The sequence below is a fragment of the Stigmatopora nigra genome, chromosome 11 (assembly GCF_051989575.1).
Source record: "Stigmatopora nigra isolate UIUO_SnigA chromosome 11, RoL_Snig_1.1, whole genome shotgun sequence".
Classification (NCBI taxonomy): Eukaryota; Metazoa; Chordata; class Actinopteri; order Syngnathiformes; family Syngnathidae; genus Stigmatopora; species Stigmatopora nigra.
The window spans coordinates 6,013,105-6,037,422 of record NC_135518.1 but is presented as its reverse complement, the minus strand read 5'-3'; the positions used below and the strand labels follow the sequence as shown (position 1 = coordinate 6,037,422).

The following is a 24,318-nucleotide window of genomic DNA, read 5'->3' as shown; positions in this document are numbered from 1 at the left end:
CTGTAATCTTCACACTACCACTCGTTGGTGCAGTGGTTATTCCGCTTGACTGTGGTGTGAGCAACATGGGGTTGATTCCAACATGGGGTTGGTGAGAATGTGTCTGTCTATTTGAGCGCTATCACTGAGTGGCAACCCGTCTAGGGTGGAGTCTGCCTTTTTCTATAAGCGGTGTTGGAAATCAATGAATAATCTTCAGAATATTATCATCGCTTTACTGGAGAAAACAGTTTTTAGCAAAGTCAAATTCATCAATTCCAAAATTTTGTGTTAAATTGAAGGGAGACAAAAATGTACTGTTTAAAAAATCTTGCAAAAAGACAGATTTTCTTACTTTTCGTGACTACGCCCTCCAGCCTGATGATGTTTGGGTGGTCAAACTGGCCCATGATGGAAGCCTCACGCAGGAAGTCACGCCTCTGACGTTCGACGTAGCCACCCTTCAATGTTTTTATTGCCACAGCTATTTCCTTCTTTCCTGGTGTTCTGAGGCGGCCACTGCATACCTCTCCAAATTCACCTGGAATGAAAAACATCTTAACTCATTCACCTTCATTTATGACAAAACTCCATTTTAAAAGCAATCACTGATAACACCATCAATGTATTGGACTTATTTCACTGTTAATTGCAGCCAGTGTGGATATTCCTCACTACACCAAATTAAATATAAATAAATAGATGAAAACAGAGGTATTAAATGGCCATGAACAATTTTGTTTTTATTGATTTATTCTTGACAGTGTATTTATTTGCAATTTTACTGATTTATTTTCTGATCCTATATACATTATAAATACACTTTAGTGAGCAAATCTATCCCAGTAAAGTTGAAGGTTGGTAAATTACTAGGCTCAAGTATTTTGACAACACCAGCAGGTACCTTTCAACCCCACCTGGGGGCAGTCTTGCAATTCAAACTCATCTGACTGGTTGCCTCAGTATTACAAATTGTGTCCGTTTCAAAATAAGAACCCACCCTGCCCCCCACCCCATCTCCCTCAATTTGTGAAAACCTTATCAATGCAATACTTTCCAACTAATTTCAATATAAATGCTAATAGTTATTCTCTTTAGCATTTACATTACTAATTATTTTTGGTCACTAAACATAATCATATCATGGACTAAAAAGCAAATTTGCAATGTAAATACTTCAATATATTAGTGAAATTATAATGTAATGTATCATACCGGCTCCAATCACCCTTTCAATGCGAATTCGAGATGGGTCAATCTCCTTGGTAAATTCATGGACAGCCTGAGTAGGGTCTTCATAGGTGTCAGGGTCCACATATGTCTTAATCCCAGGGAAAGGAACTGCAAAATTTAAACAACAAAGTAGTATGAGATCGTGGCTTAACAAAAAAAAAAATAGTTTTGCTCTTTAATATGTTGATCAGGTTGAAGGGTGAAATTAATTAAACTGAGATGATGATCTTTTAAAAGAATGTAATTACTCTCTTGAACACCTTTAATTAAAAACTGAAACTACACCAAAGCGGGAAAAAAACAAGTATAATCTTTGAAAAACTCCATAGGCCAAATTATCACATGCTAAACTCAAGAAGCATCTTGACTTTATTACTGAACTTTATTAACTTGTTTAGGGTCTTGTTTAATGCAAGCAACCATCCTGCAAAATTGTCCTTGAGCAAGTCACTAAATCTTTACCAGAGCCAGACTGCCTGCAGAAGCGAAGTTAGACACAAGCTACGCTTTGCCTTGGGTGATCGATACAGTATCACAAAAAACAATAGCTATCAGTTGTCTCTGATGCATGAAGCAACAACTCCAAAACCCCTAGGACATTGTCTTGCTCTCACAAAGATGAACACCATTTTGAACACTGACAATATAGTACTAAAATGTTTTCCATTGTACCTTCACTGGCCACTACATTACATAATCTTTAAGCACCTTTAAGTGTGGATATGTGAGGTTTGTTATAATGCAAATACAACAATTGGTAGAGTCCATATTTATTGCTTAATGAGTGATGTGTACAACTAGCAAAATCCCTAGATAGCTAACTAAGTTTTTATTTTAGGGCGTATGCTTGGCATATGTGGTAGGACTAACGAAAATATTTGTATACATAATAGATAAAAACATAATAAACTTATCTTTTTTCTGTATTTTAAATTCACTTGACAATTTACACGCACCTATTAAAATCCCCAGTGTATTTAATGCTTTTCTTCAATAGACCCTCAGTCTCATAAACAATTTCCCTTTGCCATCTTCCCATCTCCTTACCTTAATAGTTATCCTCCTTTCAAAACTCCCATTTCAATTTTATTCCAAGGTTGAACCTCCCTCAGTACATTATCACATTTCCACTATCCTACTCTCATTTTAATTTAGTCTTGTGTCCGGAAAAAAGACATAAAGACAAGGGGAAAAAAAATTCCCAGGTGAAGTGATGCTATATTGGGCTACTCAGTGATTTTACAACATGCAGTCTTCATCCATCCATTTTTTTTACCTTGCACGTCCACCGTGATAGTCAATTAATTGAAAGGCACAGACAGAAAAACCATTCACATGCACATTTACACCTACGGATGATGTAGTGTCTTTGGTGAACCCATAATGTGTGATTTTAGAATGCTGGGAACAGTTGAGTATTTCCCCCCCCCCCCCAATTAATTTACCAAGCCCATTGTGATAATCGTTCCTCCTTTTATCCTCAGAAGTCATCTTGGCCTTGATGTACCATTGACACCTGCAAAATAGACAGATTAAATGATGTTCAAGTGGGCTAGTGACTATATTTGATCTTTAAAAAAACATTTTCAATTCTATATTTGTTAATATTATTCAGCAATGTTTTTTTACATGATTGTTTAAACAAATTTTTAATGTTTTAAATAAAATAATTTAAAAAAACATTTAAATAAATAACAATGGGGCTCCAATAACATGATTATATTATATGCACTAGTATTTACCTAATTGCCTGCCATTAACAATAATAGACACTCAATTCATTTAACCTGGGGGAATGACTGAGTACCAATGCATCAGCACCATTGACGGTGCTAGATGTCCAATTCATTTTGACTGGGTGCAGTGAATGATTTCTCTTCCAGTCAAAAGTATTTGGACTTCTTATGGCAGCCAATGAGTAAATGGTTGTCCCGTAAAGGGTTAAAGATAATGAACAATAAGCTGAATTCACATTGAGCAATTTGATTGAGATATCTGTCAATGGCTGGATGGATGGGTGTAAGATATCAACATTTGTTGCTGTTTAAACTATGTGACACATGAGAAATATGACAATCAGCCTTTTTATATACACTGTTCCTGAAATTCTACAAAAGCTTTTATTCTGATTCTTGAGTGACCTCTGCCATAATGAAAAGTGCATATTCCCTATACTTTTAGTAATGGTAAGTGTATGGTGGATACAGTCCGAAACATTCTACATTTATAAAAGATTGAGACATTCCCAACACTTTGAGAGCAGTACAGCCAATGCTGGCACTTGTTTGTCTCTCTTGTTTGTTAAATCTGGCACACAAAAATGGCTGTACGAGGCGGCAGTTTAGCCACAGGCTGATGTAAAGCTTTTTGGGTTCTGAAGTTTAACACAAGAAGGTATGATGATACACTGTAATGTCTGTAAATCGACTGCTTCAAGCATTCTTGGGAAAGTACTACTGTGCCAGAGCTACGTGCGAGTATGTCTGTGCAGGTTTTACATAATCTGGGTGACCGGATTAGACGTAGTATCAGGGCGCTCTGCGCCACAGGTTGCCAGCGTGTGCTTTGACTGAGTTAAAGCTGTGGGGTCCTGGACACTGATGGACACTGCAGATAGCACAGCAGGTGACACAGACGGGAAGAAAAGGAAGGCTATTTGGAAAGCCATTGTTGACCTCTGTTGATGGGGTCAAGCTGTTCATTAAAGAAGTGGCGGCATGCACCGTTATCAGTGGTTTCCAGTCCTTTCCTCTGATCCCCTATAGTCCCCCGGTCCACTCTTTCACTGACTGACTTTCATGTCCAGGCCGCACACGCAGACACCGACATGAATACTTGTTAGGAGAAGAGATTTTTTTTTTTCGCAGGGCACGCACACATTTGCACAAGTATACTTAAAAAAAAAAAAAAAAACAGGGACTTCAATTAAAGCACTTTGCCCAGAGCGCTAATCGAAGCATAACATGGTTTCGAACCACTCCTCTAATGCGTTCACATTCTGAACAGTCATATCATCATAGCAGAGGTCACTCAATAATTAAAAAGAAACTTGCAAAAAAAATTCAAGGAGAGTGTTCAAAAAGATGTTTCATACACAAATTCAAATTTAAGGAAGCCTTTAGAACAGCAAATGTCCTCCTCGTTACATTTCAGTTCCTCTTAAATCCTTCTTTGCAAAGCTCCCAATGACAAGAGCCCCATTTAAGCTCTCTTCGTTTTCAAGCTGCTCAAGTACATTAAAAAAGACCAAATGTCCCCCCTACACAGGGCAAGAGGACTACATATTGCGATCAAGTGATATGCTGCTCAGTGTGTGTTTTTTTGTAATGAGGGGGAAAAAAAAGACTACCCAGCCAAGCTTGAAAAATTCGACTGGCGGGAGAGCCCTCATTATTACCGTCATCCAAATATTTCATGCCAAATGATAGATTTCACACCTTGCAGTAGTTAAACACAGAGTGTGAGATGAGGTAGGGCTACAAGTTCTATACATGCTACACAGTCAACCATTTTTATGTTATGTTTGTGTCAAATAGAAATCGTTTGTCATGCACTAAAGAGGAGATGGAGCTGATCCCTGCCAACTATGGTCACCAGGTGGTGATTTTGTGGCCAGCCAAATCGACAGACAACCTTTTTTTCACATTCATACCAATAGGAGCAATTTAGAGTGTTCAACCAGCCTACTCTGCATGTTTTGGGAATGTGGGAGGAAACCAGAGTAGAAAAAACGTACATAAGCGCGGGGAATACATGAAAACCCCACACAGGAATGTCCAGACTTCTGATCGAACCCTCAATTTTTCATGTGAAAATACAATCCCACTGAAAGTGTAAAGGGATGAACAGGCAAAACTGAATCAGTACATCTGATCCAAATTTTATTTTCATGTCCGATCAGATTAATAAAAATGAATCGAACATCAGACAATGATAGATTCATTTAAACTGGAGCCTGTGGTTTAACATTTATCTTTTAATGTCAGTGATGGCGCTCGATGTCCATTTCATTTTGTCTGGAAGGAGCGAATGAACAAATTTGTTATTTGCCACCTCTCAGTTGATGACAGCCAATGAGTTACTCACAGTTTTGGCTTCATGTAGTTTATAGCAATGTGTTATGACAACATTTTTTTTGTTTTTAAACACCACGCTTTAATTTAATTGAGGTTTGCTGGACTTTTCTTTCTATTGTCAAATGAAAATATCTCAACCAATTGAAAAAGCTCTGTAGTCATCTGCCCGCTTGTGTGCATGACTCATCCACTCAATTTTTGGAGAGGTCACAATGCAAGCATGTGCAATGTTAGTGAGTCCTTTCTAAAGTGAGTTTCAACCCACACATTCAGAATTGCTGTGTACTTATTTATTGAGTAGAACTGTTCAATAAGATGCCACAGGGCATGTTCCAATAGTTGACACTTAAGACCCTTAGCCTAAGATCCCTGGCTGCCCACGTTTATTTTCTATTTTTTTTAAATGATTGACAAAAAAATTAATTGAAAGGAAATTTGAGATAATGAATGTCTTACTAGACATTTATTAAAAACAATATAATCTTAAAGGCACAGTCTTGAAATGCCGTTTCAAAAAACAAGCAGCAATTGATGCAATTCAGTGAGGTAAAGCCTGCATATATTAAGATAAAATGCATGCACAGACCAAAAAACAGGCTTTTCATGTTTGTTATCTTTCCCTCTCCCATTAATTTATATCATCAATGTATATTTCTTGATTTATTCTTGTTTGAAATTTACAGTCACTTGATATAGTAAACTGTACCAACTTATTTAAGGTTCTAAATTAAAGCAAATGATAAAATCATTATGTTGGAATAAAGCTTTTTGAGCCTAACCTATGTCTTGATATGCTATAAGAACATTTTCATGCAGAATCTAGGTTTGACTTGGTGTACATATAGATATCTATAAGAGGTAGAAATCCATTGTATTACACAAATTGATGTCTGGAGAAGTATAGTCATCTTACCTTCCAGTAATGAGGAGGAATAGGGTGAGGATGACGAGGAGGGTGAACCCACCCACTGCTGCCATGACGATGACCAAAACCTGACCTTGGTCAGAGGCCAGATCTGATGCTGAAAGTGACACATTTTCAGTTAGGACCAAGAAAAAAACGGTTGTGCAAAGTAAGACATGTAGAAGAGAGAGAAAATAAAGGGAAAATAGGAAGACTGGGGGAAGGAGAAAAGGGAAACATGCATCATCAACACGTTACTGTCAATTGTTGTTCTTCTTGAGTGTACCATGAATAAGCTATGCTCTCCATAGTTATATAAAGGAATGTTTTATCTGTTCTTTGCAATGCAAAATGTCCTTCATCAGTCTTATAACTGAAATGATTCATATGCCTGATTCTGTTTAATTAATATTATTCATTCATTAAATTGTCATTCAGTCCATAATCATTTGGTTAAATTGGACCCATTTGATATTCATAATTCCCCTCATCTTTGGTGTGTCATCACACTGCTAACATAGGCCCAATAATTGAAAGATGATTGGTATAACCCAACTTATTTCGAACATATTTCACGTTAAATGAATATGAATTGCAAATCAGGGTGCCTGGTCACACGCCTCTTGAGACATCCATTGGATTGTTTTTACAGTATCCGTCTGAGTGCATGTTAAACACATATTGAGGACGTCAATTTTTATGTTGAGATAAAAAAAAAACAGTAAGATATTTAGTCATGTATTTTGCACCCTGTTAGCAAATAAATGTAAAGAAAATCTAAATGCTCATATTCGCTACTGTCAGAGCGCCATGTTTTCTTCACACGAGATAGGATGTGCCAGACTGACACAGGCATAATGAAGTGTGTGTGAAAAGACAATGACATTAGGTGGGGACAAAATGAAGGATTGAGCGATGAGGAAACATGATGACGGTGGCGCGATAAAGAAATATTCGACTGAAAGAGTGAGCTAGACGTGACAAAGACTGATGGAAAAACAAAAGTATGAGTCGCCTACTGACAGACAGACTGACAGAGACAGAAAGAGCGTCAAGGGGCAAATCTGCTTTCACTTTCAGATAAAAGGCCAGACACTACAAAGGCTTGGCCAAGCGCCGTATGATCCACAGATAAAGCACTGCTCTGCAGCATTGGATAGGAGAGAGAGCCACTGTGCCAAATCACCCCTCAACAATACCTGACCCCACATAAAAGGGCACCTGGACTCTTTGTATTTTATGAGTTGAATTGTAATAAAGCAGTTGCACTGTTGGAAAAAGACTCAAGCAAATATTGATTTCAAAAAGATTAAACACCTTTTTAGCTAATGCATTCAATATGTCAATTCATGACAAAGCACATATTTGACATTTACAATCATTTTTATCTTTATGAGCAACATTTCAATGTGGCATTAAACACCAGGGTTTCAGATTGTGGCTTTGATGTTGCCAAACAAATGCTTATTTACTGCTACAATTTACTAGTGCTGCCAGCAGTGAAAATAAAACAAATATAGACAGCCATTCCACTCCTTTAGGGAGTGGAATGGCTGAAAAATGCTCATCTTTAAATGCTTTTGACAATGCAAGATGTCCAACCAGCCAGCCTCTCCAAATCAAAATGGATTGGATGTCTCGCAATGGCAGTCAATGAGTGCTTATAATTTGTGAAAGTCACTTGGAGTTAGAGGTGTACTTAATTCGTACAGTGGAACCAACCATTAAATCAGAAAATATACAATTTATGCAGGTCAAATTGAATTGACTGACTTAAAACATTCATAAACATTGTTTTTTTTTCCCATCAATGTTATTGTTCTGCTTATTTGTGAAGTAGTTCAGAGTTATAGCAAAGATAACAGAATGATATTTTAGATTGTATTATATTGGAGGGTCCAAGGTAACCAAAACAAAAGTACATTTCTCAAAGAACACTATCACATTATTAAGTACACAATCTGATGTGTCAGGTTTGATGAATGTTATGAAGGTCAGGAGCAATGGCTTTACACAACAAATCCAGATCATTTCGGAAAAATATTTTTTGAAACCGTAGAAACAATATAATAACTTACATTCTCCAGTAGTTTTGTATTCATATCTGGCGGCATAGGAGCTGTATCCAGATGGTGTGCGGGTGCGGACACTGAAGACATACCAGGTGGCTGGTTTTAAGCCTGTGATGATCACACTAGGATCCTTGGTGCTTGTTGAAGAGTAACTTAGCTGCTCATGCTCCTATATAGGAAATAAGTTAAAAGAAGTCAGGTCATGAAGCATTGAACCGATTGATGTTTAAGTGCTAAAAAATAGGAATCGAAAGCAACACTAAAAACAACATTTTTAAAATTCCTGAGCTAACAAAACAAGATCACTCAAACTTCTAGGCCCCTCTTCTAAACAAAATGAGTCCAGATATTCACTCGAGATACTGCATATGGTTCCCTTTTCCTGGTCCTCTGAACATTGTTTTTTGATAGAGCAAAGATAAGACCTCACTAAAATCCTTTAATCAGAAGCCAAATTATTTGTCTGATCTGGCAACTGTTGTCTTTTTTCATTTACAAATAGAGTACCTTTTCATAGTATTTGATCTCGTAGTCAAGGATGGGCAATGTTGTTTCTTTTGGGTGTTGCCAAGAAAGAGCAATGCTGTTGGGAGAGGCCCAATCCTTCTTCAGATACCCCACCAGTGAAGGACCTGCATTAACACAAAATATATTAGTACTGTACTGTATATAAGTACTGCACTCTCCAAAACATTTGTTTTTAACATTCTAGGTATGTCAAGTCATTTAACTCATTGATATAAATAGGCGTTAAATTCATTTTGACGAATGATCGCTGCAATCCCTCTAAGTCCCTTCAGGACTCCCACAATTCAATGTATTCCAAACACTGTTTATGTTGACTGAATCATCATTTGTTGGACATGTCTAAATGCTGACTATTATGTTCCCTAATTATAACAGTATCCCTTGACGAATAACATGATACAGTTCATTAGTGAACATTATCTTTGAATGCCTTTACACTGAATTAAAAGAGCCAAAAATACAATGCAAAAGATGCTTAGTTTACAATTTGTCATTGACCAGATGAAGCAGTTGACATACTTGGATGATTGTAGTCTCATCTATATGGTGGGCATAAACATGGTATATAAAGAACTGCAAACTATATATAGCTGAAAAAGATCCACAAAATGTTTTCCACTATATCATTAATTAAATCAATCTATACACACAATTAATGTATTCATTGCAATTGACTTTAAAATGGTGTGATTGACTTTAACATGGATACGTTGCATTGAATTACTATATCAGCCATTGGCGATACTAGACGTCCAATCCATTTTGACGCCAGCCAAGTGAGTATATCACAATGAGCTTTAGTCATGCCAATCCTCAGGGAAAAGCGTGTACACAACATTTGTTTAGAATCCTATTAGAACACTTACTGTGTAATTGAAAACAAGTAGAGGAAGATGGCAGTTTTTTTTTCTTGTACTAAATTGAATTTGCTTTGTTCTATGACTTTTTTCGCCGGGTAAATAATTGTACTCGTCTCCCAAGAGAGGCCAGCAGATGTAGCTGTCCTGAGAGTCATTATTATATATTACACATGGTGTTACAGAGCTGACTCATTATGTGGCAATAAAAGGTGGTCTTGTTTTTCTCAAGGGTATTCCAAGCGAAAGATGACATGAGAGGATTTTGTTTTTAGTGTAACATGAGAGTTTGATGCTTGTTACAATGCAAGGAAGCTTTTGAGTTTAAGGGGAAAATGAGGGATCATTACTGAATCTTTGAGGTTTTAATCAAGAACCTGAGATATGGAGTTTAGGAACTGGAAAAGACCAGATGAGAACTGCAGTGCTTTGAGCTTGTTAAAAAGGCGCCTAGAGACGCACCGCTGGTGATCGGAGCTCAAAGTGACCACCTTTGATATTTTTCATCCATCTGTCTCTTCCAACTCACTGCCCCTCATCCCTTTACCTTGTTTGCTAACGTCATCATAAAGACTGACGAAAAGAAATCCATTTAGAAAAATACTAAATTCATGTTTAAAAAAAAAAGGAAAGTAGGTTTATAGAAATAGATATAAATTGTACAATGACAATCAAAGAACAGAAGCGGAACATAAACAGCAACAATGTATGGACAATGACTGGAAGAATGGAGGCTGACTAAATATAAACAAATTGACAAGACAGAACAACTTTGGTGGCGAGATGTTCACTTTAAATTTGAACAGTACACACAATCCATGAATTTGCTGTCATTAACTAACAACACAAATGAGAACACTAACCAAAAGACAACAGTCAACACAAATATAACATTTAACAGTGATACGATTATTTAGGTGTAGCTATTTTATGGAAAACAAACTGAAAGTGTACCTTGCAGTAAAAAACGACACCATCTGGAGACATTTACATTTTTGTCGATGTTATCACTTTAAAGAACCTCTTATATTGAATTCCTTCCTCTCTGGGAAAAGAAAATTCATCAAATCTGATCTGAATGTGCCTGTTGAATAATGTGGTGTAAGGCAGCAAGATGTTTGGCTGGTATATTGGTTCTGACAGAAAGCAATAAACAAACTAAACGCAATATTCCTCCTGACTCAAGAGATTCCAATTAACTTGCAAGTGCTAAATTCACACTTGCACTCAGACATACTTCTCAGCCAAATCTACTCTTACTGAACTAAGCTCTTATTGATTATTTAAATGCCACTAAATGCCCTCAATCCAAAACCAAGTTTTCTTAATTGTTGCCAATATCCTGACCACTGGGTTATTGGCCAAGTTTACCTCAACATCAAATCTTTATCAAGACATCATGCCAAATATTGCCAGAATCTCAATTAAGGCTTTTGCTTACTTTGAACAGTACATTATTTTTCAAAGATGACTGTCATTGTTTCAATGTCCAAGATATTCGGTAATGTGTTTCTTGATTATTAAAGGATTGGTATGATAACGACAAAGCAATGTTTAAGAACTTCTTCTTCACTTGTGTACTCCTAAAGGCATATTCGTACCTGGAGAGTTCGATATTTTTAGTTAGTTTTGTGAATACACAGTATCGTTTAAGTTGTTAGCATTATTGTCTTTATAGTCGTTATTTCAATTAACAAAAACTGTTTTTATTATATTTTTTGTCATTTTGTCAGTTCTTCTTTTCCAGCTTTGCCAATGGGAGATTTTTAAAACCACACTTTATTGGGCTTTTAGCCTTCTTTTTAACTGATGTGTTTTCGAAATTTGAGTATAAATTTGAAGTCGTAATTGGCAGGAACATGATAGTCTAAAAAAGGGACCCCGTTTCTGTTCAGAGAATTGTAAATAACACCATAAAGTTTGTGCCGGTGGTATCAAGTGATATGTTTATTGGCAAATGCACCGATGTAGAAAGTTTCACTTTGAGGAATGGTCACAAGGTATCTATCTATCTGTAATGATTGTGTATTATTAGAGCTGCGGCATGAAACCTGCCAGAGGACATCAGTCCTTCTATGAGAGTCAGCAGCATTGGAAAGCCATTAGAAACACCAGTCAATTACAATGCCCAATGGATAGATTTTGCAGTCAAGCGTGGTTAAGCTCAACATAAACTAATGGGGAGTCTTTAAATGAGCTTGACCTGCATATGATTTTAATTAGCTTTCCTGCCCCAAAGGCTTCCATTAACGGTTGAAAAAAGAAAGAGAAACGGAAAATCAATAGAGTCGCCATTGATGCAGTACGAGACTTTAAACGATGTCCGAACACTTCGCTGATTCACTCTTGATAGAAAGAAGGAGTGAGGAGAAATCAGCACATTACAATATAGGTATTGTTCTTTACAACAGCCATATTGATCATGTCTCTCAGTCTCCTCTCTAAATGTCTGGTTTGAGTTTGTCTTGAGGCACTTTTAGAGAACACTTTGACTAATCTTTCAAGGGAGAAATAAAATCTCTTTACGTGGTGAGCTGTCTTACAATATAATATTGTATTCATGTCACTTCTATTTGATTTAATGCAAATTAGTTAAGATTAATATTATTCACCTTCTGGTGCTGCTTGAGGAACATTTGATCAAATAGGCTTTTGAGTGAAAGAGAGTTAAAATGCATGACATGAATTATCTACTTATCACATCAAAAGCTCAGACCTCTCTACAGGACAGTATAGCCACATTCAATATGTTCCCATTGGAAAATCTGAATAGAGTCATTCAAGTGAAAAAGTTAATAACTTTTAATAAGTTTAGCAAAGATGGCCAGTATAGTTTTGCTCTTTCAGTGTCATTTCAGGGAATGTCAATCAACATCAGTGAACATGGGTAACCAAAGGTTTAGCTGTGCACTAAAGGAGAAAAAAACAACATTTTTTTGATTTGTAGAATAGAAAAAGGTGAGATTTAACAGCAACCTTACATATAATATTTCCTTTTTGCTGGATTCATCCATAAAGGTCAAGTTTGTGTAAGCGTTTCTGCCAGCCAACTGCCTGGAGCAGTTTTCTCTAAAACGTTTTTTTCCCCCCTAAGATTGAGATCTCATCATTAGCCCAACCCTTTGCCAAAAGTTATATCATCATTTCATTTCGCAGTGGGAAAACTGCAAGGTAGAAACTTTTCTCATCTTCTTCTGCATTTTTACCAACAATAAATTTAATTCACAGTTCTACTCAGAAGCAGCTCAATCACCTGACTAAAAATTACTTGAATGTCACATGGTGTCAGAAATAACACCCGTTTACATGTGCTAATGGAAAAAAATTGATTGGTTTTATTAGTTATGTGATCTTTTTTTTAAAAACAAAGCACGACAGAAGCTTTAATGCTACTTTAACTGTGAGGAATAACCTAATCTTATTAAATAGAATAAGTCCTTTTGACTGACTTGCTGTAGATTCCTATCATTTTAATGTAAGATATATCATGTCATTTTGATTATAGTGTTGTTGTTTTCTTTTATAAATCTTTTCTTATTCTGGATTACAGTTGCTCATCTGACAAACCAAAGATGACTTCTACTAAATGTTCATGTGTTTCTGTCCAGTATAAAAATAAAGGATTTACACTCGACAAGTGTCATTGCTAATCCTCCTTAAAAAAACGGAAACCAAACCAAATCCCCAAAACAAGTCCAATGCTTTATTTGACGTAATTAGGAGTCAACGCCACTATAAATGTTCCATTTACAGGTTTAAGAAAGTAAAGGAATTTATATATTGGACTGAACAACAGCATTTGTGCTGGGACAACACTGCAGAACAGACATTTTTCGCTTCAATCTTGATTTTGGGTGATGAATAAATAAACTGATATTAATGCTCCACAAAAATGCATGACAAAAAGATCATACATCTACCAACCACGTCCGGTTGCAATCTACATGAGAATAATTGGCTATGACCTCAGCAACACTTGAGGTGTCAAATGGATCAAACCTAGGACACTTTCTTGTACTCTCCCACACCAGCAGTTCCCTCCTGCTGTGTTGGCTGTCTCGAGGGTTACTGCAGAGGGAAGCTTGTTATATTACTTTGACCTAACAGATGGTCACAACAACAGCCACATAAACAATTGGGTATCCAGTATGTACATGCTGTGTACAGGAAGTTCACAGGTACTCAAAATTAAGTTACACGATAAAAAAAAAAAAAACAGGGAAAAGAAAACAACATTTTAAATTGGGAAATACATTCATTCATTTTCCGAACCGCTTATCCCCACAAGGGTTTGGAGGGTTGTTGGAGCCTAACCCAGCTAACTATGGGCACAAGGTGGGGGACACCCTGAATTTGTTGCCAGCCAATCGCAGGGCACAATGAGACAGACAACCATACACACTTACACTCATACCTAGGGGCAATTTAGAATCTTCAACCAGCCTACCCTGCATATTTTGCGATGTGGGAGAAAACCATAGTACGAGGAGTAAACCCACGCAAGCCAAGGGAGAACATGCAAACCCCAGAACTGTGAGTGAGGCTGATGCACTAACCACTCACCCTTGGGAAATACCATTTTTGGATTAAAATGTGGCAAAAAAACAAGGCAACTTTGACTTTGGAAGGTCTTTGTGTTGAAAATGCCGAATGCAACAGCTCTTGACAGATAAAGTCTGCTTGCCAGCTACTCGAGGGTCTCCTCAGTCTTTAATAAGGTCCCAGTTCGCTGCTGATCCCTCTTGTTCCCACTTAATGGGGATGTAGAGAAGAAATGACATGCGGGAAAGGCCAGTAAAGCAGGCCAATACTATCTCGCCATGATCAATACTCATTTGTCTTCCACCTCAAGTTCCCCAAAAGTAATTAATGAAAAGAAGCAAAGTATTTGGCTACTGACAGCAGACTCTGATGGTTGATTACACCACGTTCAGATCGTCGTACTGACACTCTTTGGTTTGCTCCTCCTGTTCTTCTAAATCACAGGAGTGAGATCCGATCATTTTGTGTGGATTGCGAAAGTAAATCATATGCATCGGCTAAATAAAATTTTTGTAGTCTATAATATAAGATCGAGGACTACGGGAATATAAAATACATTTAAAAAATGTACTAAATTTTCAGCTCTTGTCTTTTTCTCCAAAGTATACATATATATTTTAAAATATAATAGTTTAATATTTTTTTCAGAAAACAAGCATTTTTGTATGTTCTATAATCTTAGAATGTTTGCAATTTACAGAAAAATAAACTTTATTACAAAAATGAGGGAATTAAAATATGAAAAAAATCCCATTTATGTAATCTTAATCATTACCAACACAATTAAATATTTGAAGCATTATAAGTATTATTTGAAGCAGTATAAGTATTAACCTAAAAACCCTTTCTTATGGAAAGTGTCACAAGCCTGTGCAGTAAAGATTATATACAGTAGGCTTCTATAGACGCTATAGCAGACCTACTGCAGGAGAACTCACAGCAGGTAGGGAGGAAATGTTTTCCTGTGGCGCTTATTTCCAACAGGGCAATCGGAACATAGCCCTGGTTACAAAGACCTCCTTCCTTAGTTGAAATAGTATCTGCTAAAGCCATTGGAGAACCATATAATTTAATGGGTTCAACTCCATTTTTTTCACTGCAATTTTTTTCCAGGTCCAGCGACAAGCTTTTTCTTGCTGGGCAAAAGGTTCTCAGAGTTTGACTATTAAATGATAACAATTATGACGTTACTTAACTCCTGTATGCTTGAATTCAAATTATTCAAATATAAAAACATTAAATATTGGTGTAAGACATAAGTCGACACAAAGAGTATTAATAAAAAAAACAGAAAAATAAATAAAATACTGTTAAAAATGTGTATTGAAGATCATGGAACAAATTATACTACTTCAATGTAAAATATGCTTCTTCTTATGAAAAATCCAAGTTACAAAACCACTTCTGAAACATTAATTTTGTAAGTACATGTAGCCCTGTATACAGATTTAATGAAAATCAAGTGCTACAGAAATATTCTTTAACAAGAAACATGAAGTCCATGCATATAAATTGCTATTGCGGGCCACAAAAAATTATGCTTCGAGCCTCATCTGGCTTGAGAGCCTTGAAGTAAATTGTCTGATGGCTGGTTCAGTCTGTCACCTTAACTTTTGTTATCGGTACACTGTGTCAAAACAGTACACAGTCAGTTATATGCTGTGGTGAGCTAAACTAACATAATCGTTTTTAAAAAAAGTGGCTCGATGTGATAATTTGCGTACAAAATACAATACAAAATGACTCCGAAAAGACTGAGTACCCTTTTTAAAGTAAGACAGAGAGTAAAATCAATACACGTTGTTGCATGAGTACAGATCCGATTGTGACTTCAATGGCTGTTTAAATGTAACCAATGAGCAGTACATTTAAGTTTGCCATTGTGAATGGTTTGACAAAGTGAGGCCTAATGCAGCATCAATTAAGGCGACAAAAGCCTTACTGCTGTTTATTCATCTAACTTTCAAAAGACAATGCTTCGCTTTCTTGGAAGAAAAGTCTACCCAAAGATTGAAAAGAAGATAGAGTTGGGTCTTGAGACAGAAACTTCAGAGAACATCCGTCAGCTGCACAGAACAATGAATCCAATCACTCTGCATTAATGAGCCAATGCTTAAAATAGTTCCTGCTGTGAGGTGAAGTCAAGGGAAATTATCTTTTCAGGGGAGAGCCTACTGATAAAAGTCTGGGCATAAATCATTTCGTGACGTAGAAACAGCTAATCTCATTTCTTTCAAAACTCTCCACCTGTTCTGAACACTGCTGAATAGCAATCCTTGGGGAGAGGTACTCTTTATGCTGACTGGCGAAATGGTAAAAGTGTAAGAAGCTCATGTACAGGATTCAACATGTCCACTGCTCTAGCCTTTCTGTAATGTTGAACGAAGGATTCTCTAAACTATTCCACAAAGGGCCGCATTAGCTGCAGGATTTAAATCCAACCAAACAAGATGACACATTTTCACCAATCTAATGTCTTATAAGCCTAATCAGTTGATTGCAGTCAGATTTTACTGGTTTCAGTAGACACCTGATTGGTAAAACAGCCCGAGAAATAAAAACAAAAAACAGGACCCACAGCGGCCCTTAGGGACCAGTTTGGAAACCGTTGGTCTAACGCATGTACAGGAAAATAATCAATTACAGAAAAGAGGTCAGTACCAACTGTCCTTTGCTGTGTAATAGATTTTCCTCTGTTGATTAGCAGATAACCCTTTTTTTGTCTGTAAAAGTTTGTGACAACTGTTTGACTTTGACTCCTCACTCACCTAATCTGATGTTACACGTGATAATCAGTTGCGTATTCATGTGCCGCAACCTGAATTTTAATAGACAGTAAGAAGACCAGCTAAGATAAGGGCCTTCCTTCTAAGCAGAGATTTGCTTATTTATCCCCTTTCACTTCACCTTCCTATGGATCTTCTTGCCTTTTTTTTTTTAAAAGTAGTTTCACATAAAGCAAAACAATAAAACATTTTCAAAATTCTGGCAAGTCATTCCTTAACTGAAAATGTTCCCAACTGTAACAAAATCCGATTGCCTATTATCAACAGGTAAACAGCACGTGAAAACTTGCTGAAGGTCAGAAAATGGATAAGGGGCAACAGATGCCCGAGGTCAAAAGTGTTCCCAGGAGAAAAGTACCTAAACAGACCTGCCAACATGTACAGCGAGCCAGCACCTGCTAACATAACACGATTGCATAAATTCATTACGTTTGCACAGACATGCGCCAACAGAGACACAGAACACTTCTGTATAGTATGCTGCAGTTTTACAAGCATCGGTTGTGACTTAATGAGGCAAAGTATGATTTTGTTAGTTTTATTTGTAATGTTCGTCCATATTCCTGCTTTCTTCTAGTCTAATAGCAACATGTCATGATAATTCATAATTTAAAGCGGCTTATGAGAGCTGTGGCCCACAAAAATAAACCAAATGCATCAAGTTCATGAATCTTGCCAAAATAAGATGTATTTAACATTTCTCAATGAAAGATCAGAGTTAAATAACTGAAAAACAAGACAAAGTTTACCTAAGAATTCAGAGTGTTTACTGTTTTTCCCCTTTTCCTTATTTTAATTATAAAATGTAAATAAGACGCCATAAAAAGGGTTTGGATAATTTTTGCATCAGCAAAGTTTCATAACAATTTACCAATTATGAAAATGGTTGTCAATTCAGTTGATGATCGTTGAGTTGATTCAAAGTAGCCAATCAAGTTAGAAAACAGTAGAAATGACGATGTGGCCTCTGAGCAAGACACCAATGGCTGTATAATAAATATAAATACTTGGAATTTAGGTAAATATTCTACTAGTCTAATAATATGGTGGTAAACTATGCAGTGTTTAAGTTATGATATCATGAAACAGTCACAACACTGTACATTTATTCTTATAAATGTGATATTTTGACAGCCGACTCAGAGTCTTACACTTAATTTATGCCACAGATTTGTGGAGGTCTTATGTGCTGCCCTAGTCCTAATGTGGGTGTTATTGAGGTGGTTACAGTCAAATGAGATATGAACGTGGAAGACAAGGAAGGACAGCACTGACTGATTAGGGTTGTCATAGATCACCTCTACCATTGAGTGATGCTTCCTTCATCGACCTCCTTCAACTCTCTTAAAGCGTCTGTCTTCTCTGTCCTGCAAATACTATAAGATATGTTCTTTTTTTCTTGTAGTGTTAAATTTGAAATTTAATCTAATTTAGTCTAAATTCTAATTCAGAACTACTTACTAATGATTTCAGAATTTTTGGGGGAGAAAAAAAATGTGATTCTTCACGGTTATACACACTTGTTGAGTAGAAATATTTTTCCTTAAAGGAAATTGTGTATTTCAAATAGAATGTTAAATCCATTTGTTTTTTTGTGCCTTGTTTTTCCAATATTGGCATGTGGCGTGTTGATAACGAGATGGCACTTGCAAAGAAGATTGGCAAAAAGAAAATCATCTGTCACAAATGTGTTTGACCATGTTATTTACACAGAATATTATTTTTGGGAAGAGCTCCGGAAATGGGATACAAAACGAAAATACTACAGGATTCAAAGACCAGCAGGATTTATGTACAAGTCTTTCAACAAAATAATCGCTTCATTCAATTAAATCCAAAAATATTTTCCTGTTAAATGATTGAGACTTTCTCCTTCTACCTGAATTGTCACAGCAGAAAAAAAGTAATCCATTTCATGAGGTGTGTAGTGAAATTGATTAATTTAAACACTCAAGCACTGAACAAAAATATCTAGACCGGCAGCTTAGCGTCATGGGAAAACTATCTGTAGGCAATTACAAACCTTTTTAAAGTGGGTGTTTGCTATTTGCTACAGGGATTGGCCTTTATTAACTGCAAATAGCAGTGCTTCATTCAATTTATATCACCTGTTCAAATCCAAATAGGTACAGATGCCAAAGCAAAGTGTTTTTTAAAGCGTAGAAGTAGAAACTAAGAAAAAAATAAATATGGCTTGACTATTTCATAATCAGACATATTTTTACAAGCAATATGACAATAGTTTGCATGGATTTTTTTTTAAATGACTTTTCCTCCATGGCACATTCACAGCAGGTCTGTCCTCCACTTTTGGAAAACTACCACTAATAAAATGAAAAGTGAGAGAACTCGAGAAATATTGGAGTTCTTGATCTCCTGTTATGTCTGGGTCTGGTCTGCTTCTCTTCTATTAAACGTTTGCATTTCAGGACTATTAAAGCTTTTCTTCCCTGCATCCTTTCTCCCTCAGTCCTTCCAATGCCGTTGGCAGAAACTGGGTTCTGATCCAATCACAGACTGGCTGCAGCAATCACTGTCTGTTGATTGGTTTTATAATCCTCACTCGGGATCTCAGATGGCTCAAAATCAGCTGGCCAAGAAGCGCAGCATTGAAAACAGTCATATTGATGCATGCACTATCACTCACTCAACCAAAGACACAATTCTTTTTTCCATTGCTTTTGCATTTGTTACATATTGTGGCTTTCGCTTTCTTCCCGCAAGAATTTGGTGAAAGTCTTTGTGGGGTGACAATGATTAGTAAAGAGGGAAAAGATGGACATTCAAGTTAATATTCAGGGAATAAGATATACTGCATGTCTGTACAAAATAAAATGTTAGGTAAGGTACTCTGGACATATAAAAAATTTGTTTGTAACATCTTCAATATAGTTCAATCTGGTTTTGAATCCAGACAGTAATTGTACATAGACTAAAATGTATATTTTTAATCATTATTTTAAATTGGCCATTTAGAGCGACCACTTTCATTTCATTGAAAGTCCCCTGATCAATATATCAAATAGTTTGTGAATTGAACATTTTAGGCCTTTCCCATCAATATTTGGAACCTCGGGGGACATTAACGTCAGATGACAATGCTAAGGGCTCAAATGTTTTTATCGTTCCGTCAAGAAAAATACGAGCCTTTACTATGTGTACTCATCGATTGGCCAACCCATAATTATTATTTTTCATAGATTTTGCGGGATCAATAATTGGGCGATTACTACAAAATAATATAACTGATCATTTCTGTCGATCGCATCTAGAGTCAGCCAGTCGTATGTAGCCTTTCATATTCATAACCAAAAATCACATGACAAGGTTCTACTATTCTTCTAAATATCCACCATTTATAATGGAGCTTTTTGTAAATACAAACTAGAATGATTCTTTCCATTTCACTCCTCGGATGTAAAATAATCCACTTGGTCAATGCCCACTTTCATGTAATTCGGATTTCCCAACGCATTGTGGTATTTGTATGTTGACACCGTCTCCGCTTTGATGGCTTACTGTAACATTTGCTCCTAAAAGATGAGCACTTCATGCGCCATTAACTTCCCTAAGGTCGTAGACATGTTTTTTACCATGCTGTTTATTAGATTATTAGCTTGAGACTTGGAAACAGTATATTTCATATTGTCTCTTGAATTATTGAATCCTAATTTTCGAATACAGCATTGGAGTCCCTGGTTGTCACTGTATGTCTCTTTCAGCGTTTCATCGCAATTCTTAATGCGTGTCCTATTTACTGTGTCCTTGTCTGACATACGTTATATTGTTCAAGGACAAACTACTTCCCGCATGCTTTTCTGTTTGGGAGTATTCCAGCAATTATTGGAAGCTACAAAAAAATAGTTCATTCATTTTCTGAACCACTTCATCCTCACAAGGGTTGTGATTTAAGGGCACAAGACGGAATGGGAAGCCAGTCAATCGAAATTAACGAGGATACGGACAAATATTTATGCTTACACTCATAACAACGGGCAATTAAGAGTGGCTACAAATATTTCATCTGGAATTATTTTAGGTCTGGAATAAATCAACCAAATAATTACAAATGTTACAGAGTTATTCAGATGAGCTGTCTTGATAATTTTAGATTTTTTAAATCGGTAGTAATATTACACATCCAAGAAATATTTTTAATCATAACACTGATGTAAACGTAAAAGAATTTGGGCTCATTCATATTAAAATGGCATTTGTAAGGTCAGAAACTATTTCTTCAAGTAAAGTTTGAGAAAATACAAAATAACAGCACCTTGTTCCTAAATTAAATTCTGTTTCAGTGTAGGGTAAATCTATTTTAAAGGACTTTCTTCCCTAAGGGGCAACACAGTGAATGTAATGAAAAATATAGCCATAATTTAAGTTCAGCAAGTTCTTGGCAAAATGTGATCTCCTAATAGAGAAACATGAGAGTTCACTGCATCTCCATAAAATGTATCAGATCTTACACTCACCACAAGGTGACTAACCCAATTATCACCTTTTTCGTTACTTGCCTCCTTTTGCGCAATTTCTACATGTTAAGGCAGCACCTTTGAGTTAAGACAGTAGAAGGCAGCCAGTAGAAATTATCCAGAATACAGAGCTAACAACAGTTACTGTGTAAATGTGTCTCCAAAATTAAAACACTTAATTGTGTTGTGTCCATTTATCCTGAGTGATCGGACCATTTTCCCTGAGTTCACCTGCAGGGGAAGGGGGAAAAAGTACAGGAAACTAGACAGCCCACTTCACATATAAAGGCACAGTGCCCCCCCATGGGGTCAGCAAGATAAGCTGCTTTGGGAAAGGGATGCACCTTTCACTTTCTGTCAACATGGGCAAGTTGTTGTTCCACACCAGTGATTCCAAGTCTGGACTTCACTTATTTCCATTCGTCTCAGCCACTATTTTCCATAATTCTATACCAGTGAAATACAGTAAATAACATAATGCATGCTTTTTTTTTTGAAAGAAGAGTCTTTTTTGACCTTGATCACTTTGGAGTGTAAATACATGTATCTTCCAAATAAAAATAAACAAAAATCTCAATTCAGTAAATCCACTTTGTTATTAAATCCTTGTTTTCATTATTCTATTTGCCCTCATGGAAAACACAATGACCTTAATTTTAATTATCCAACAAGTTCTCTTCATCAATGGTACCACACTGCTTCTCACATCTAGTGTCTCTGAAAGCAAGGAGTCGGAGAGTTGGTTTTTACTCATAAGTTATTGAGAGTTTTTGTTTATTTTACCCTACTTTTTTTGTACTGATAACCTTATCATTTACAACTTCTCTCTAGGGTAGCTTTATGTCTTCTAGAATTAGAACAGGAGTTGAAAATCTGAAGGGATTTAAAAGAAAACATTGGATAAGCACAAGATAAATTGCTTCTTTTGAGTGAGGGCACTTCGTGTTCACACTTTTAAATTATCTATCACTTACTTAATCAACAAGAGACCAAGATATTTCAAAAACTATGTGAATGAGTGGCGTCATTTGGGATTTCAGTGACTTTATGAAGGATTATTAAATACAAATGATTGCTTTTTTATTCTGAATAGTTAGTTCACTCTCATACACACATTTGTCTATCATGTGTATTAGGGTGCAGAATTTGCTTAAAAAAAAGACATATCCTAAAAAGTCAAGCTTCTTCACATATTGTATGTACGCCAATATAGAAGGAAAATTCTAGCATCAAAGTTTTAGTGCCTAGCAAATATGCAAGTACTTTGACACAAATCCCAGTCAGACCAGTGTAATCATGTCTCAGACACTTTTTCAAAACTCTTTCACTAGCATGGACAACAATTGACATTAAATCTTTTTGAACTGCAACAACTAGCACTAAATAATTATGTATCGCTGCCTATTGTGGCGATATGCGTCAAATTCAATTAAAATTCAAGTGGGGGCTACCAACGATTGAAAGAAAACCCTCTCAGTTAAAAAGGATTGGATGCCTTTCACCATCAATGGAAGTCAATCAGTTATTGAGTAAGATCATAGATAATGTTTATATATGGTAATCAAATGAATAATCATGTGTGTGAACTAGCTGATACAGAAATGAATGCATGCTTGTATACTTGAACAGACAGCACAATAACAAGTCCTTTAGTCCAGATATAAACAAAATTAACATTAATCATGTTGCCATTAAGTTTAAGGCACATGCAACATGATCTTCTTTAGCGAAGCATTTTCACAAACAACGTTTACTCCATTATAGTCCATCTAATTACCCCAGTGAACATGATTGTTCTAATGGGTGTAATATATAGTAATTAAAATGCATAGTAAATGATAAGTAATATACAATAAATTATGAAAAAAATATTGGAATATGGCCAGCACAAGAATCTCAAATTCAGATAGCATTCTCTTACACTTCTCATCTTTAACACAAGACAAAACTATTGAAAAAAAAGTCTCTTCCTTAGATTAGGGGTCAAACCCGACATTGAAATAAATACAAGCAACTGTGTATGATTTCAACATTTTCTTTAGCTTTATCCTCTATCCCTCAACTAGTTAACTGCCATTGACAAGCACATCAAATCAATTTCCACTAATCATGTTTCACTTCTATTGACCGCAATAAACGTGTATCGCATCCATGGCAGCCAATAAGGTAAAACATCCAATATTTTATTTTTAATTTTTAAATCAGTTCCAATACTGAAACAGTTTCAAATTGGCCTTTGCATCCTTTGACTTGTCTGAAAGCAACCCTCTAAGGAAATAGTTTGAACAACCCTGGCTCAAATAATATTAATGATTTTAGGAAGGGTTGTGTCATGGCTTATGTTGAGTGAGTCTTGCAGAGGTTGACTGTCAAACTCAAGGACACATTCACTGTGAAACCTTCTGCTAAAAAGACGGTGTAGTCTGTCGGGATTTACTGCCCACGAAGCATGCGGCGTGCGTTTCCGTGAGTTATGCGTGTCATCCATCTGTTGCACAAGCACACACCCCTGAATTGATGGCCATTTAATGTCCGAACACACATGCAAGAACTAAGTAATGCGTTTTCTCCGTGAGAATGTATTCAGATCCACAACTATCGGCCAACTCTAATGCTTTAATCGTGTGAGAATAAATAATGTATAAGGTGTCTAAATGGAAATAAACACAGGCGTGGAAAATGTGTGTACCCCCGCAAAGGTTTAAGAGTCATTTAACAAAAGTTTCTCCATAAACCAAGGGCACACCAGGTAAACAAATGCTTTAATGACTGTTTCATTTTCTTCTCCAATATCTATGAGGTAAGCCACTAGCCACATTTTCACGGCTTTCATCTTTTCGCTCCAAATACCGTGATTATGCCTGGA

General features: G+C 36.3%; 1 protein-coding gene across 8 annotated transcripts in view; it reads right to left on the bottom strand.

The window, feature by feature from the left end:
• Positions 1-24,318, bottom strand: part of LOC144203892 (ephrin type-A receptor 6-like) — a 125,756-nt gene that overhangs the window by 6,650 nt on the left and 94,788 nt on the right. For all 8 annotated transcript variants that reach the window (XM_077727472.1, XM_077727476.1, XM_077727474.1 and 5 more), the window contains 6 exons: positions 8,772-8,896; positions 8,271-8,433; positions 6,202-6,310; positions 2,658-2,728; positions 1,195-1,320; positions 335-520 (listed from right to left, as the gene is read on the bottom strand). In XM_077727472.1, coding sequence (XP_077583598.1) covers positions 335-520; positions 1,195-1,320; positions 2,658-2,728; positions 6,202-6,310; positions 8,271-8,433; positions 8,772-8,896 — 780 coding nt within the window. The remainder of the gene's footprint in view (positions 1-334; positions 521-1,194; positions 1,321-2,657; positions 2,729-6,201; positions 6,311-8,270; positions 8,434-8,771; positions 8,897-24,318) is intronic.